Here is a 15,215-nt window from a genome sequence, read left to right on the forward strand (position 1 = left end):
ACACACACACACACACACACACACACACACACACACACACACACACAGTGAGGTTCTGTTTCCTGGCCTCTAATCAAAGGATTACCTGAAAACCCCAGCACCTGCACATGGAGGCTCCGCCAGCACCACCACGGGCCACATGCCCCATATGGCTCACACTGAAGAGAAGCCACTACTGCGACCTGTGCCAGGACAGGAGGACGAAGAGGTAAGCTAGAGGACTCTGCTCCCACTGGCCAAACGCCCCAAACCTGATGGGTGGCTTAGTGCAGAGACAGTCAATTCCAGCCACCAGGTTGGAGGCCACTACCCTGGCCACAAGCTAAGCACCTTCGGGGATCAGTGACACCTCTCTGAGCCTGGTCCTCCCTGTGAATGGGGCAACTCCCCCCTCCCCCCTCCAGGACTCTCAAGACGTGGAAAGGCTTAGCAGGCTGACACCAAGGGAACTCGGTGAACCGAGATGTCCATGAAAACATATCCCTGCACAGGCCTGGGAGTCACAGTGGCCTTGTCTGTCCCTAGTCTGCCGTGGTGCTAGGCTCTCATATCTGCCAGTCACTAGCCTAAGTTCTGGCTGTGCTGTAATGGCAACTGACAGGAGAGAGTCCCCACCCCAGGATGAGCTTTGCAGACCCATAACACAGCATACAGCACTATGGGCTGGGTCTGAACCAGCGCCAGGGAATCAAAATCCACACAAGCCTTGGAGCAGCAGGACAGCACCCTCCCTGCACCCTGCCTGCCCCAGCTGGGCACACTGCCGATACATTTCCCCAAGTCTGTGCCCCACCCTGCCAAGTGCATACCCCTCCAGCAAGAGCCAGAGAAGGGAGCAGAGAAACTGAGTCAGGCACTAAGGCCGATACCTGCCACCACCCACAGCCCAGGGCTGCTCCTAGGGTATGAGAAGGGAAAGAGTCACCCCCCACCTCCAGCACTAACACCAGGCGTGCTGTCCCCAGGCCACATAAACATGCATGTGAGCTCCTGTCCAGAGTTTGAGGCTTGGGCCAGGAAGCCGGGTGGAGACTGGAGGGTGGGGCCTATCTAACCCAGAGTTGCTGAAAAGAGCCCACGAGGAAGTAAAAATAGGAAATAAAAATAAAATTGCTCCGACCAGCCCCAGTTGTTTGTGAAGGAAACAGGGTATCTCCTTGCCTAGCAAGGCAGCCTGGCTCCAGTACCTCCCAGACACAAGGCGTCCCCACCCCTGCTGACACCATAAGGCTAACTAGGCGCCTGGGACCCAGCAGGAAGTGTTGAAAGGGGGAGTCCTGGGGTCCTGGATTCGAATTCTAGCTCATCAGCTAACCGGCCACATGACTTCCCTGTACCTCACTGTGGCTTCAGGCATGGGGAGGGCAGAGTTAGACAGCACTGTACCCCACTGTGCTGCAGCCCCCACAGCAGCCCCGCTCCGTTCCCTAGCTGCAAATACACCACTTTGCCTACAGTGGACAGCTGAGAGGAAGGCACCAGACAGCAGTCTCCCACAGGCAGCCTGGCTGCCCCGCCCGCTCAGCCTGCCTGCAGCCCTCAGACCTGATTTCCTCATCACACAATGAGAGGAAGCCTTCCTTCCTACCCTTCCCTGCCGAGCCTTGCCAGCATTCACGCCAGCTCCTTTACACTAAAGTGTGCACAACTGACGCTGGCTTTAGGTCCTACTGACTCCTTCCCTTGGGCAAAGACCTCCCTTGGAGATGGAGTTAGAAGGCGGGAAGGGCCACTGGATCTTAACTGGACGTTTCCCTCTCCCCAACAGCACCACCCACCTTCTGGGTCAATACAGACGGGCAGGGAGTGCCTAGGTGCCTCAGAAGGGTGCTGTGGGTGACAATGATGGCTGTTGTGGTCTGGGCCTGGGGACAGTGCAATATAGCACATGACAAGTCCCCTTGTGCATATGGACACACAAGGACAATACATGGACCTCATACATGAACATAGGTACACACACGGCCATGCACGCTCATATGTGAGCATGACACAGATTCTCACACATGGACATGGGTATGCATGTCCATGTCACACAGTGCCATATACACAGGCACTACATGAATCTCATGTATGAACTCAGGTGTGCACACAGACACAAGCTTACATATGGCCATGTACACTCCGCATACAGACAATATATAGAAGCTCCCACATGAACATGAGTGCACATTCTCACAGGTGTATAATAAACAGAAGCTCATGCACAGACACAGGTATGTAGACATATGCACACATGCCATGCACATGCACAGGTAAATAAACACAGAACCTCATGCCTGGACACACATATGCAGACATATACAGTTGGCTATGCATGCTTACATGAGGATAATACACAGAACCTCATACTTGAACACAAATATATATACAGACACACATACATAGCCATACACACTCACAAATAGATAACACACAGAACTTCATATATGGACACATCATGTACATTCACATATGGATAATACACAGAACCCCATTAAGAGACACGAGCGCAAACATAGACACACATGCACAGCCATATGTACTTAATGTAGCTAAACACAGAGCCTATGAGCAAACACAAGCATACACACACACGGCCATACAACCTCATATGTGGATGAATACATGGGCACACGTGTACACTAAGACACACACACATGACCACACATGCTCACATGTGGATCATACATAGAACCTCACATACAGACAAGATGCACACAGAGACACTCACCCCGGGACTCAGATGCACACACAGAAGGTCAGATGGACACAAGTGCCATCCACAGGCACACACAGAGTCCCTTACTCACACTTTGCCTAGCACCCACATGCACAGACAAGCAAGAGGACCCTGTGCTTAGTGGGGTGGGCTCTAAAAGCCCAGGGGAAAGTCTGAGGTGGCCAGCATGGCCTAGATACAGGCGGGAAGGCTAGAAACCGGGTCCAGGCTTTCTGCCAAGCGGGATGCAGGCTGTAGGCCCTCCACAGGGGGCAGGAGGTCCCCATCAATGATAACAAGTGGGGGCTGAAGACGAAAGGACAAAAGGACCTTCATCCCTCTAGTCCTCCAGGTCTCAAGGGCTGACTCCATGTGCTGACCGCCAGCCCTGCTCGGATGCCCACCAGCTAACAACCTAGATCCTCAGTCCCCAGGTTCCCACACCAAGTGAGGAGGCCGCAGCAGGAGGCGGATGGTGACGGTGACAACAATCACAGTGTTGTTCTCAGAAAGGCAGCCAGAGAAACCTGAGGGAGGGAGGAGATGGCCAGCAGGCCAGCAGCCAGGAGGGCTAGAGAGGTCCAGGGAGGGAGGGGCCCCCCAAAAGCCAGCTCCCACACCACTTCACCCACAAGTCCCAGCAGGTGCAGCCCCCCGCCCCGGTCTCCCACCATGTAAGGCAGGAATCATGGCCAAGGTAAGGACTGCACAGCCCCCTCCGATAATGACTTACTTCACAGCTTATCAGGCATGTCATGTCCAGGGCCATGTGGGCCCAGCAGCCATCTTCTGGGTGCTGAGCGACCATGTGCCCAGCCACCCTGCACAGGAGACACAATAACTATCCACAAGCAGGTAAGTTCCCCAGCCACTGCAGGCAGGGAGGCTCTGATACCAGCAAGCCAAAACCAGCTTGCTAGCCAGTTTCAAGAGCCAGACACCCAAAGGGTACATACCACCCACCAGTGAGTTTCCAAGGGTGGCACAGTGACCTGTCCCATGACCCTCTCAGCCTGGGTCATAGGAACCAAAGGTGTCAGCTGGGCCAGGGTGTGATCCAGGAGCCAGAAGTGGTCTTCATGTCCTGCAGCCAGGTGGACAGAGATTATATCTGACACAAGAAGGTCCCACAACACTACAAAACTCTCCCTTATGAACCACAACCTATCAGTCATGGAGAGTCAGAATGAGCCAACCAGGTCAGATCCCTAACTGTAACTACACCCCCAAACATCTGTACAGAGAGGCCTTACAGATAACACTGGCCAGGCCAGCCAGGGGAGGTACCAGTGCCTGCTGCTCTGCTTCCCAAACCAGACTGGCATCGTGGATACTCATGAGGCATGGAGCAGGCCAGCCCCCCTCACAGGGGCCATCACAGGCAAGAAGAACACACAGTTGAAGAGGACATCCTGAGTCACAAAGCTATCTGCAGGCCCCAGGTGCATGCCCCATCCAGGTCAGTCAAACTTCTCCAGCAGTCCTCAACAGTCCAAGACAAAGCCAGGACCACCTCCCCTCTTACTCATGCCAGACCTGGGGGAGGGAGGGCACCATGCTGGTAGTGGCTTAGTCTTGTGCTATACAGAGCCATCAAGACAGAGTCCATGATGTCTAGAAGGAAGTATAGGCCTAGACTACAGATGGGATAGAGTCCACCCAAAATCTGATTCACAACAGCATCCTCTAGGCAGCTGGGAAGGACCCCAACCTTCCTCAGCCTTCCCAGGACCTTCCTTACTTCTTTGCTTAGTAACCAACCCCACCTGTTACTACCTGCCTTGGCGGTTGTCCCTTGTTATAAAAACAGAGCCTTCACCTCAAGTCACTGCCACAGGCTCTATCTCCCAAGAGATGGAGAGCACTCGGACTTCAGTGTCCTCTTACCTATCTCCAGCCCTCTGTACTCACTCACTTAGACCTGATCCCATGCTCTCCCTGCCCAATGCCCAAAACATGTCTCTGACTACAGAGCTTGCCACTGGCCTCTCCAAAGCACCTCCTGAGCACATGTCCTCCTAAACTGCATCTCTATATCCTGCTAGAATCCCAGACTTTCCCAGGCCGTCGTGTGTCTTGTACCTGCGTGTCTCCCCGAAGCCTGGCAGCTAGAGGGAGGCCTTGTTTGTGCACCCCAGGGAGATCCTCTGTGGCTGGGTACTAATGGCCCTGCCTCAGCTCCTCAGCCCCTTGCAAGATTGGCACTCAGTAGACCAGGCTAAAAGAAACCAGCCCATCTGATTTCTCTTTGAGATTGAAGTTCTGAAACTGCGCCTACTCATGCTGTGGTCAGAAACGCAACTGCTGGAGGCCAGAGCCAGGGGACACCCAGAAGTTTTAAAGCTTGATCATCACAGGGAGAAGCACACTGCTGTCAGACTCAGGAACGGCAACATCAAAGAAGTCTGCCCCAGAAGCCAGAAAAGACACTTTGCTAATTCTGGGTTAGGGGCTCAGCAGAGGGCGGTAACTCATTCTATGAACACACTGCAGTGTTTACGGCACACAGCACTAGGGATTCTGCAGCATACAGCCCAGGAGCCAGCTCCCCTGAAAGGCAGGGCATGCAGATCCAGCCTGTCCAGAAAGACTCAGGTCCTGGGCCCTGGGGAAAGGGCTGAGCCCAATTCTGCTAGAAACAGTCAAGGATCCTGAAGGGCAGCACAAATGTGTACTTCTCACCTCCGCCAAAACAGGGTGTCCATCCTTCCTGCTTGCCACCAAGGAAACCAGCTGAGTTACACACCCTGAATCAGATCGCACACGCAGCAGAAGGTGAGGGACAGCAGCCCTACGAAGCTCCAGGGCCTGGAGACCACCATTTCCCAGCCTTTCTAGGACAGGTCCCCCCTCCAGGTCCCACCATCAAGTGGTGGCAGGTGTCCTGACATCATGACCAGGGAGCCCAAGAAGGAGAGAAGCTCTGCTCCTCTTGGCCCTGGTACCCAGTGACTAAGGTCCCCACCTCTCAACCTCTTCAACCTTGATCCTAGGAAGAAAGTCCAGAGCAGGGTAGGTGGTGGCAGCTCTGCCACCTCCCCTGGACTCTGGTCCCAATCAGAGCTGTCCTCCAGCCAGCAAGGATGGACAGGGACAGGACTTCTTATAGTCTCCTGGGCAGATGACACCAAATATGCCCATGGTAACAGAAATGGAAATTGACCACAGATGTGGAAATTGACTAACTGTAGGGAGAACCCTGTTGTTCCTTCCAGAATGGGCCTGACAAGGGCCACTTATGCCAAAGCTAGCATCCTCCAGTGGGCAATGGACTGTAATGGGCCAGTAGGGTCATATTCCTTACCCAGGAAGTCTTGAGGACCAGGAGAGAGATGGGACACCAGGTCATCAGGGGAACAGCTGAGGGGCTTCCTACCAGGCCTGGGCTCAGCCTCAGCTCTGCACAGAGTTAATCATTCCCACATGAGCCAGCCACACATATACACCCACACACACACTCACACTGTTCCCACAGCACACACCTGTGACCCAGCCAGAAAGAGGCAGGCTAGAGAAGCCTGGCTGGGCAGCTGGATCATTTAGGGGAAGACCTATGCTCATGCTCACCTGGGCATCTCATCCCTAGGTCCTCAGCTGGAGGACCATATCTCCCAGGGAAAGGCCTATTTTAATCCACAGCCTATCTCGCAAACTTGTGACTTATGATTCAAAATCTCCATTGAAGCACCCTGATTTCCCAGACATCTTACAGGTGAAACAACTGAAGAATGACTCTGGCTGTGGTGGCCCATGAAGCACTAGTCTAAGATGTAGTGCTCACTCACCACACAGGCCAGTCTAGTTACCAGTAAGTATTAAATATGAAGAAGCTGGATGGGAAAGAGGGATGAGAGCTAGCTGGCAGGTCTGTAGTCAGAGCCGCCTGCCCTCAGATGTAGGTCATGCTGGGGTAAACTTGGAGCAATGGCAAGCCATGAAAAGTTCTAGGTAGGGGAGGTCAGAGCCCAAGGAGAGATAGCTCGTCCAAACTGAAGACCAACAAGGGGCTTACCCACCCATCTGTAGGCCTCACGCCCCTGTCCTTCTCCCACCACTTTCTTACAAACCACAGTATCTGCGATGCTTGTTCCTTACCTTCAGTGTCTTCTCTAATGTTTCCAGTTCAGATCCAAAGCCATGTCCAGCCCCACCACCAATGGCTGGCTGGGAGCCCATGGCTTCCTGGGTCTCAGAGACACCCCAATCTGATTCCTAGCTACCTCAGCTAGTCATTCCTGAGGAGTGGGTCCCCAGCTGTGTCACATGACTGACTGGCCACCTACCCAGAAGAACAAAGCAAGGTACCAGGAGGGAAAGACAGAGGTCTCTAGCTGCCAGGGGCCCAGAGGTGGAAAAAAGAGAGCTGCTTAGAGACACTGCTGTGCAGAGAGCACCTGGGTAGGGCAGAATGAGGGGCTCAGGAGACTCCCCCCCTCCAAACCAAGAGCATTTGCAACATCTCTAAAAGGCCATTCTGTATAGTTAGGTGACAAAAGGGCATGCAACAGATGCTGTGTGAATCTGATGGAAGAACACTCTACCAGGGGCCCTGAAGGAGGCCTGCAGTGCAGAGAGCCCCATCTCTTTGTCTCAACTCATGGCCCACCCATGGGGACACTGAGCTGAAGGAATGTCTTAGGATGTCACTGACACATGCTGCATGGTACCCACACCCACTATCTGGGGAGAACCTGTCTGGTGGAACATCTCGACACCGGTTACATGGCCCTGCCAGCCCCTTTCCAGAGCACTGGGCATCTTCCAACCACAGCAAAGCCAGAGGTGGACTCCATCAGTTCAAGCTGGGCAACACATGTTTGGCCCTACCCTCAGGAACTCGAAGAAAGATAACGGATCGGAGCTGGCCACTCAGGAGCCACCTGGGCTAAGCATGCACTCCACCAGCCTGTAATCCCATCCCATAGGCCCTGCAGGGAAGCAGAGTGACAGCAGGCAGAGAAGCAACTGGTTTGAAGACAAAAACCAAAATCAAGACAGTCTAATGCCACCCTCTGCAATGATCCAAGGCAGAAACACAGAGGGCAGTGGGTAGCCTGTGTGGGAAGCCAGCTAGCCTGCAGACAGTGGGGAGGGGAGGCCCAGGTAGGCAGCCTAGGGCGCCACTGCAGAGGGCCTGGACAAACAGGCCACATTCTGAGGTTGCAAGCAGCTACTCCAGCCACCTGGACTGTCACCGCCTGACCTCTGCCCGGGGCCAGCACGGACACTTAAGCTAAATTGGTCAATTATGGGATACTTAGATCCCTCACGGGGCTTCCCAGCCTCCCTACACTCTGGGCTGCAGCACCAGGAAGCCAGTTGAATCAGTAACCTCATTACAGCCTGTGCACACCCAGTGGCTTTGAACTCCGCAGGGCTTATCCACAGGCGCTGCAGGATTTACACACGCACACACACACTGAAAGAGAGAGAGAGAGATAGACACACACACATAGAGACAGATACACAGAGAAAGAGAGAGAGAGATACACACACACACACACACACACACACTGGGGTCGGGGGAGTGAGCCTAGACCCAGCCCAGCATACTCCCCTTCCTTCCCACTCAGGATGCTACACCTTCTACAGACAGCCATCGGCCCCAGTCCTGGGCTCCAGAATGCTGCCTGGGGAACTTGGGTCTGGCCACAGAGGTCCAGGGGAGACTAGGACAGAGTCTGTTCTCCGTGGAAGATAGACATTGGGCCTCTAGATCCCCTGAGTCCACAGCCCATCTGACAGAACTTGCCTCTGGAACAGGGCTAGTCATCATGAAGGACAGGCTTGAACTCAGACAAGGAAGAGCCTTAGCTACACACATCTAGACAGAGCCTCAACACTGACCTCTCCCCGAAAGAGATCCTGGTGTCCTGGTGCCAAGCCCAGAAAGGTTTTCTTCACCATGGCCCTCATGGCCCCTACTCTAATCTCACATTGCAGGCTCCCCCAAGGCCAACATAGTCCCTAGCACCATCCAATACACTGGCCTGCCTGTCCTCCCAGACCAGGGCATAAATTTATGACCACTAAACTGTTCCCTCACCATTCTGTGAGACCCTGACATCACAGGCCCCAGGTGTTGGGATATATCAGCCAGTGGGTTAAGGGACTTCCCCTAAGAACAGGCCAAAGGCATAAGTACAGGAAGATGGTAAACTATAAGGAATGAGCAAGAAGGGGATCCTCTCCTCAATCCTCAAAAGTTGGGCCACTAACCAAGAAAAGAGGAGACTCCAAAGGCCAGTCCAGGGGTCAGCCTAAGCCCCCAGGGAATCCAATGGGAGCCCCCTCCCCAGCATAGATACTGTGAGAAGGACCTAACCAGAGGCTCCACAACCAGATAGGAGACACTTCCTCCTTAGCCCCACCCACGGACTCCCACCCACCACTGCACATCCAGGGGGCCTATGTTAGCACCACCTGTCACCATGACTCCTGCCTCCAGGCCTGACTTTTGGCCTTTGGTCTAGCTATTCTTGCCATGCACCCTCTCCTCTGCCAGCCTTCCCATGGGCTGAGAGATGAGGAGGCTGTGCCCAGTAGGTGTACCCTGATTACATGGGGATGGAGGCCACCCACAGACCTGGGGCCTCCTTAGGAAGAATTCAACCCAATGCTGCTGGGTTCCTAAAGGCCAGGCCACAGGACATATTGTGCATGCATACATGTGTACATGCATGTTCTGGACAGGGACTCCAGATATAACCAAGTCTGTGCCCTGCCCTAGGGACCACATAGGGCTGCCCTCCTCTGGTCCCCTGCCACAGGTCCCTGTGGATCTGGCAGGGTGAGGCAGAGTAAGTCCCTGGGTCTTCAGGTAGAACGTGCCACTGGCCGCCCCCACTCAATAGCCCAGTGGAGCCTGGTAATTTCTCCCAGCACCTAGAGATGCCCTCAGCCTGACAATCAAGGAGTCTTCACTCTCTATTGAGTCTTGAGGAAGGAGGGAAGGCTTTCAAGGGTCGAGGGTCCAGAGCCATCACAGTGAGATCTCAGATCAGGTCTACCAGTCAAAAGGCAAAACAGTGAGCTGAAAGTGGTGGCACACACCTTTTATCCCAGCACTCAGGGAGGGAGAGGCAGACAGATCTCTTTGAATTTGAGGCCAGCCTGGTCTACAAAGTGAGTTCAGGACAGCCAAGGACACACAGAGAAACCCTGTCTCAAAAACCCAAAACAAACAAACATAAACAGCCAAACACCTACTCAGCCTAGGGATGGAAGCAGAGGTAGCAGCAGGGCTCCTGGGAAACCAGCCTGGGCATGGACCCCACTCTTGTAGGCAACTTCTTGAGGTGCTGACAGAACAGGACCTGAGCGAGTTCAAGAACAAGTTTTGGCCCAGATGAAGATCAGGGCTGGGCCTGTCTGGGAAATCAATTTGCAGAGCAGAGAACCACACAGAGCCATGACACTGAAGTGCCAAGGCAAACAGATCCGACCACGGGGGTTCCATCACTAAGCAAGGCTGCCCTGTGTTGCCCATGAGGTCCTAAATTAAGTGCCAGTACACAGCAGGCACCCCATGGATGTGTATCAGCACCCTCTCCAGGTGGGCAGGTCCTGAACAGGTCAGGGGAGATTTAAAATAACAGTGGTTCTGAGAAGCAGCCCAGACCCACAGATCCTTGTGAAGTTCAGGAGGCCCTGAGAGGCCTGCAGCACTGGCCTGCTGCCTCACAGTGGGGGTAGAAGGCAGCACCAGGTAAGTGGGGGTGGGGAGTATGTGTCTGTGCACACCCAGGCTGCTCCACACACATCCTGGGCCAATTTTATTTAGCTGCTTTCTGCTCCGTTTCACGCTCATTCAGCTGCTGAGCTAGACAATTGCTTTGTAACTCTAGGGTGCAATTTCCCTGTCTGTGAGGCGCTGGGGCACGACTGCTCAGAACATCTCGCACCAGGCTCGGGTGGGTGTGCTCACGCACAATCCTTCGCTCCACCAGACTCGCTGGGCCTTGGGGAGAGTCAGGCAGCAGCTGGGGTCTATCCAGGGAGCCTAGCAGGGGAAAGGAAACCTAGCATCCGACACCCAGCCAAGGGTTGCAGCTGTGTTCCTTTGATGCCCACTTTTCACCTCTGCTACCATACCCAGTGGCACCGGGGATTCTCAAGATGGTTTGGGCTCAACACTGGTAACCCAGTCCTATCCTGACTGAAGGCAGAGGCCTAAAGTGCACCTGGATATAGGCTTCACCTTGGGAAAGAGAGAATCACAGCACACAGAAAGAACTCTGGGAACACACAACCAGCCTAGGACGAAACAGGCTACATGCCCAACAGCCTTTTAAAAACACGGAATGTGTCCATTTCACAGATGCAGATGGCTGATATCAATTGTCCAGCTGCGGCTGTCCTTCAAGGACCTCTGTGAGGCTGTGAGGGAGAACATGGCCATGGAGGAGAGTCTGAAGGGAAAGAAGAAACCGGGAAGGAACAAGTATACCTTCTACCGAAAGCATGCCTCAAGCCCGAGGGCAGGCATACAGTCTACCTCCCCCAGCCCCTCCTCAGCATTGAAACCAGCCTGTTTAAAAGCCCTGGAAGTTGGTGAAGGAGCTTGCTACCACGGACTGAGCTCCATCCCAGAAACCTACATGGTGGTGAAAGGAGAGAAGCAACTCCCATAAGTTGTGCTCTGACCTCCACACAAATGCTGTGGCACATCAGCCTGCATGTACACACACACACACACACACACAGTCCACATGTGAATATACACACATAGATAAATGTTTAAATATCTTCTAAAAACAGCATTGGGACAAAGATGGAAGGTGATTCCCCCAAACAGACACACTCTTGGCCACATTCCAGATACCTACACTTGAGAGCCAGGCCTCCTGCCCCCATCCGGGGCCCGGCTGATGGCCAGTTCCCATGAAAATCAGCAGCCAATCTGATACCTCTAGGCCCTGCCCAGCTCACAGGCTTCAGGCCTAAGGATCAGGGAAGGAAGGCAGGTCTTGGCTTGTCCTGGCCCTAGGCCATCCACAAGGTTCTAGGCCCACGTCTTCAGATAGCTGAGCCAGGACCACCAGCCCAATTCTCTGTAGAGCCAGGCCTCACTCACAGTGGAGACCCTGGCCCAAACATGCTCTAACATGTTCCAACATAGCAATACCCCATAATACCACTAGAAATAAGAAGCTCACTGACTGGTGGGCCCAAGATTCCCTCAGACCACCTTCTATACAGCTTGATTCTGTTCATACATGTGCATACTAGAGCCCCTTTAGTATGCATGGTCAGCCTTTGGGTAGGGAGACACAGGCCTGAGCACCTCTATAGTGACCAGAGTGACAACCCCTCTATACCTCATCCCTTCCTAGAGGACGGCACGAGGATGGGGTAGAGGTCCCCACTCCTATGTTTATCCTCCAGAACAGCCACAGCATGGATGGTACAGGGCAGTAGCAGGAAAATCAGAGGGGCCTCCTGGAGGAGGTGTACCTAGCCCCAGCCCTGAAGGACATGCACAGCTGGAAGAGCCGCCTGGGTCTTGGCAGACCTGGGAGCCAGCCCCATGTGATCAAGCTGCAGGCTCAACTATGCACCCCACACTCCCCACAGACTCTGAGCAGTGCAGACCTGGGCTGTGTGCAAAGCTCCCCACACTCAGTGAGTCCTTCCTGTAGGCCCAGCTCTCTGAGCCCACATCTGAGACAAACGCTTGTGCCCAGCACAACAGTCAGTGCCAGCCCAGCCCAAAGAATATAGGCAGGCAAGGCCACCACCAGCCAGACCACCATGCAGAGATAACTTTTCTCACCCTAACACTTCCTCAGTCAACAACAGGGTCCCCTCCAGAGTTTCCCAAAACAAATGCCCAAATCAGTAGGCAGCTGGGGGCCTAACCATGAACTGCCTCGTCAGGCCCAAGCAGGACTCCAAGCCCAGCCTCCTGAGAGTCATGTGACCCTGTTATTTCGGGACGCCCGGAATGTGCTCTATTTTGGGTCACAAGGGCTCCGATGTTACTAAAAGCCCCCTCAAACAGGCCCCAAGCTCACCAGATCCCCAAGTACCACAAATGAGGGTGTTTGGAGGCCTAGAGCCCTGCCTCTGGAAACCCGTTACCCTCCCAAAAAAATGGGCCGCTGACAGCTGACAGGGTCAGTGCAGGCTTGGGACCTTTGGACTCTGCAGGCTCAGCCTTCCAGTCCCACCATCCAGGCTGAGGCCAGCCCTTACCCCAATCCCTGACCGGCATGGAAGAAGGCCAGCCCTGGGCAGCAAAGTCAGGAAACGGCGGCTGCCTGAGGCTAATTCCCCAGCCTCCTTTTCTTCCCAGATCTGTCCCATTCTGATCAATTCAATGGACCAAGGCTTAGAGGCTACCTGGACCACCAAACCCTACACAATGCATGCTGGGAAGAACCCTCAGTCCCAGACCCCAAAAGTGGCAGGGTAGTGGAAAAAAAAAGATGGCCAAACTTTCCTAGCCACTTCAAGTGAGACCCAGGCAGTTAGTGAGGACCCTGGATGAGCCAGCACCTCTGACACTCAGCCCCCAGGAGGGATTAGGCTGTGTTGACAAAAGAGCTTAGACAAGTAACCGCTTAAATGGACCTTCAACTGCACTGGACTTCAGAGCTGGTCACAAGCTTAGTAAAAAATAAAATGTAATCAGAGCCCAGGACTCACCACTCAGCCCTGGGGCACGGGCTGCCTGGGAGGCCACAAGCTGGTCCTGAGAGCCACCACTCTGTGAACCCAAGACTCTGGGTATCTTTGCAGGGGGGACAGTAGCTCCAAGACAACTCCTTTTCATGAGACTCCAGCCCATCCATCCTGCAAACTCATTCCCATTCCTGTATTTGTCAACTTCTAGAATGGGCTCTGTCTCTTCTGGGGTGTTGTTCCCATCTCAAGACCTAGCCAAAGTATTGCCAGGACCTAGCCATGTCCCAGGCTAGAGACTGAAGAAAGCATTCCTATTCTGAAGGACCCAACTCTGTGTGCACATGAAGGCTTGGCTGGAGGAGAAAGAGGTGTCTCAGGAGTCCCACCAACCCCACTTCAGGCCTCACAGCAACAAGCCACAGTAACAAAGCTTTCTTGTCAGCCGACTTTGGCAGGGGGTTCCAATGCCAAGCCTACCAGTTGTAGCCTCTAAGTGTGGCCTCTCCCAGCCACTTCTCAACTGCAACACAGATAGGCGTTTACAGCCTGGGAGCAAGACCCCCAAGCTCAGGTGATTCCCTCATGGTCTCTATCACTACTATAAGGATGGAGTGTCTGAAGCTTTGACAAACTTGGAACACTTTTCCCCAGTCACTCTGCAACAGACCTGTCTGTAAGCTGCAAAGGGGCTGGGATTAAAGCTGTGCCACCCTCCCAGATCACCAAAGGTCCCAGCAGCTATGCTGGGTTCTGATCCCTCCTCCGGGTAGCCAAACTGCACCCCAAGCTCCATATGGGGTTGGCAAGCAAAGAGGCAGTGATCATCGTGGAGCTTCGTCCATAATCAGCTGTCCTGATTTCCATTCAGCACAAATTCTTCACCAGCCTGACAGCCTGGCTGCTGTCCTCACCACCAAATTAATATCCTTCCCGGAGCTCATTTATAAAGTCTCCCTACACTGCTTCCCTCTGGCTCCTAAAACCCCAGGGAGAGCAATGGGTGGAGGGTTCCGACTCTGCTTGGTTCTAGTCCTGGAGTTGGCAGGCAGTCTGGCTGAGAGCTGCTGGCGGGAGGAGAGCAGGACAAGAAAACGACTCTTTTGCCTATGGACTGTCCTCCCCCTAAATACCAGGGAGAACAACTATGGGTGGCAGAGCGTGGGCCCCCAGTTCTGGGTTTGATGCTTCTGATCAGAGGCCCCTGAGTGACCATGCCCACCTAGCGTCTGCTGTCGGGGACGGCAAGATCGCAGACTCAGTCCTGGGCGAGCAGACACCCAGGGGCCAGCGGCCTTCTCCAAACCGCAGCCGGAGAAGCCGGGAAGACCAGTGGCCTCCCGGAGCCAGCGCGTCGTTCCTATCCCAGTGCCAGGGAGGCCCGGAACCCTCCAGCGAGCGCAGAAGTTGCTCTTCTGGCGTGGCCGGGTTCCTGGGTGGCTGGGGCTAGGCGCCCCGGGGGTCCGCAGACGCGCAGGGCGCACCGTGAGGGACCCTTTCCACGTCCCGAACGAACCTGCCGCTCGAGCCAGCCCCGCCGCCCACTCCCGCTCCCCAGCAAGTCAGAGGCCCGGCACCTTCGCCCTCTCCCGCCGCGCTCCCGGGCCCGGGAAAAGTTGCCCCGTGCCCACTCGCCTCCCCGGGCCGGGCGCGCTAACTCTCGGTACCGCCACTACGCGGGGCCCAGCGGGCCCGGTCGGACCCCCCGCGCGCGCTGCGCACGCGCCCCCGCCCCGCTGGCCCCGGCCCCCTCCCTCGCCCGCGCCGCCGCGGCCGGCACTCACCGAGCGGCAGGAAATGTTTGGTGTCCATGTCTGCGACTAACTCATGCCCGGCCGGCGGCGGAGCAGCGGGGCGGCAGCGCAGCGGCCCCCGGCGCGGCCGGCCC

At 54.8% G+C, this 15,215-nt stretch overlaps 1 protein-coding gene across 1 annotated transcript in view; it reads right to left on the reverse strand.

The window, feature by feature from the left end:
- The window catches only part of Rxra (retinoid X receptor alpha), an 87,615-nt gene extending 72,406 nt beyond the window's left edge, over positions 1 to 15,209 (reverse strand). Inside the window, exon 1 of the mRNA XM_055600003.1 lies at positions 15,112 to 15,209. Coding sequence (XP_055455978.1) covers positions 15,112 to 15,139 — 28 coding nt within the window. The 5' untranslated portion in view covers positions 15,140 to 15,209. The remainder of the gene's footprint in view (positions 1 to 15,111) is intronic.
- Between the last annotated feature and the right edge of the window lie 6 nt (positions 15,210 to 15,215).

This window comes from Psammomys obesus, unplaced genomic scaffold (assembly GCF_907164565.1).
Source record: "Psammomys obesus unplaced genomic scaffold, mPsaObe1.curated_primary_1811, whole genome shotgun sequence".
In the NCBI taxonomy this organism is placed as follows: Eukaryota; Metazoa; Chordata; class Mammalia; order Rodentia; family Muridae; genus Psammomys; species Psammomys obesus.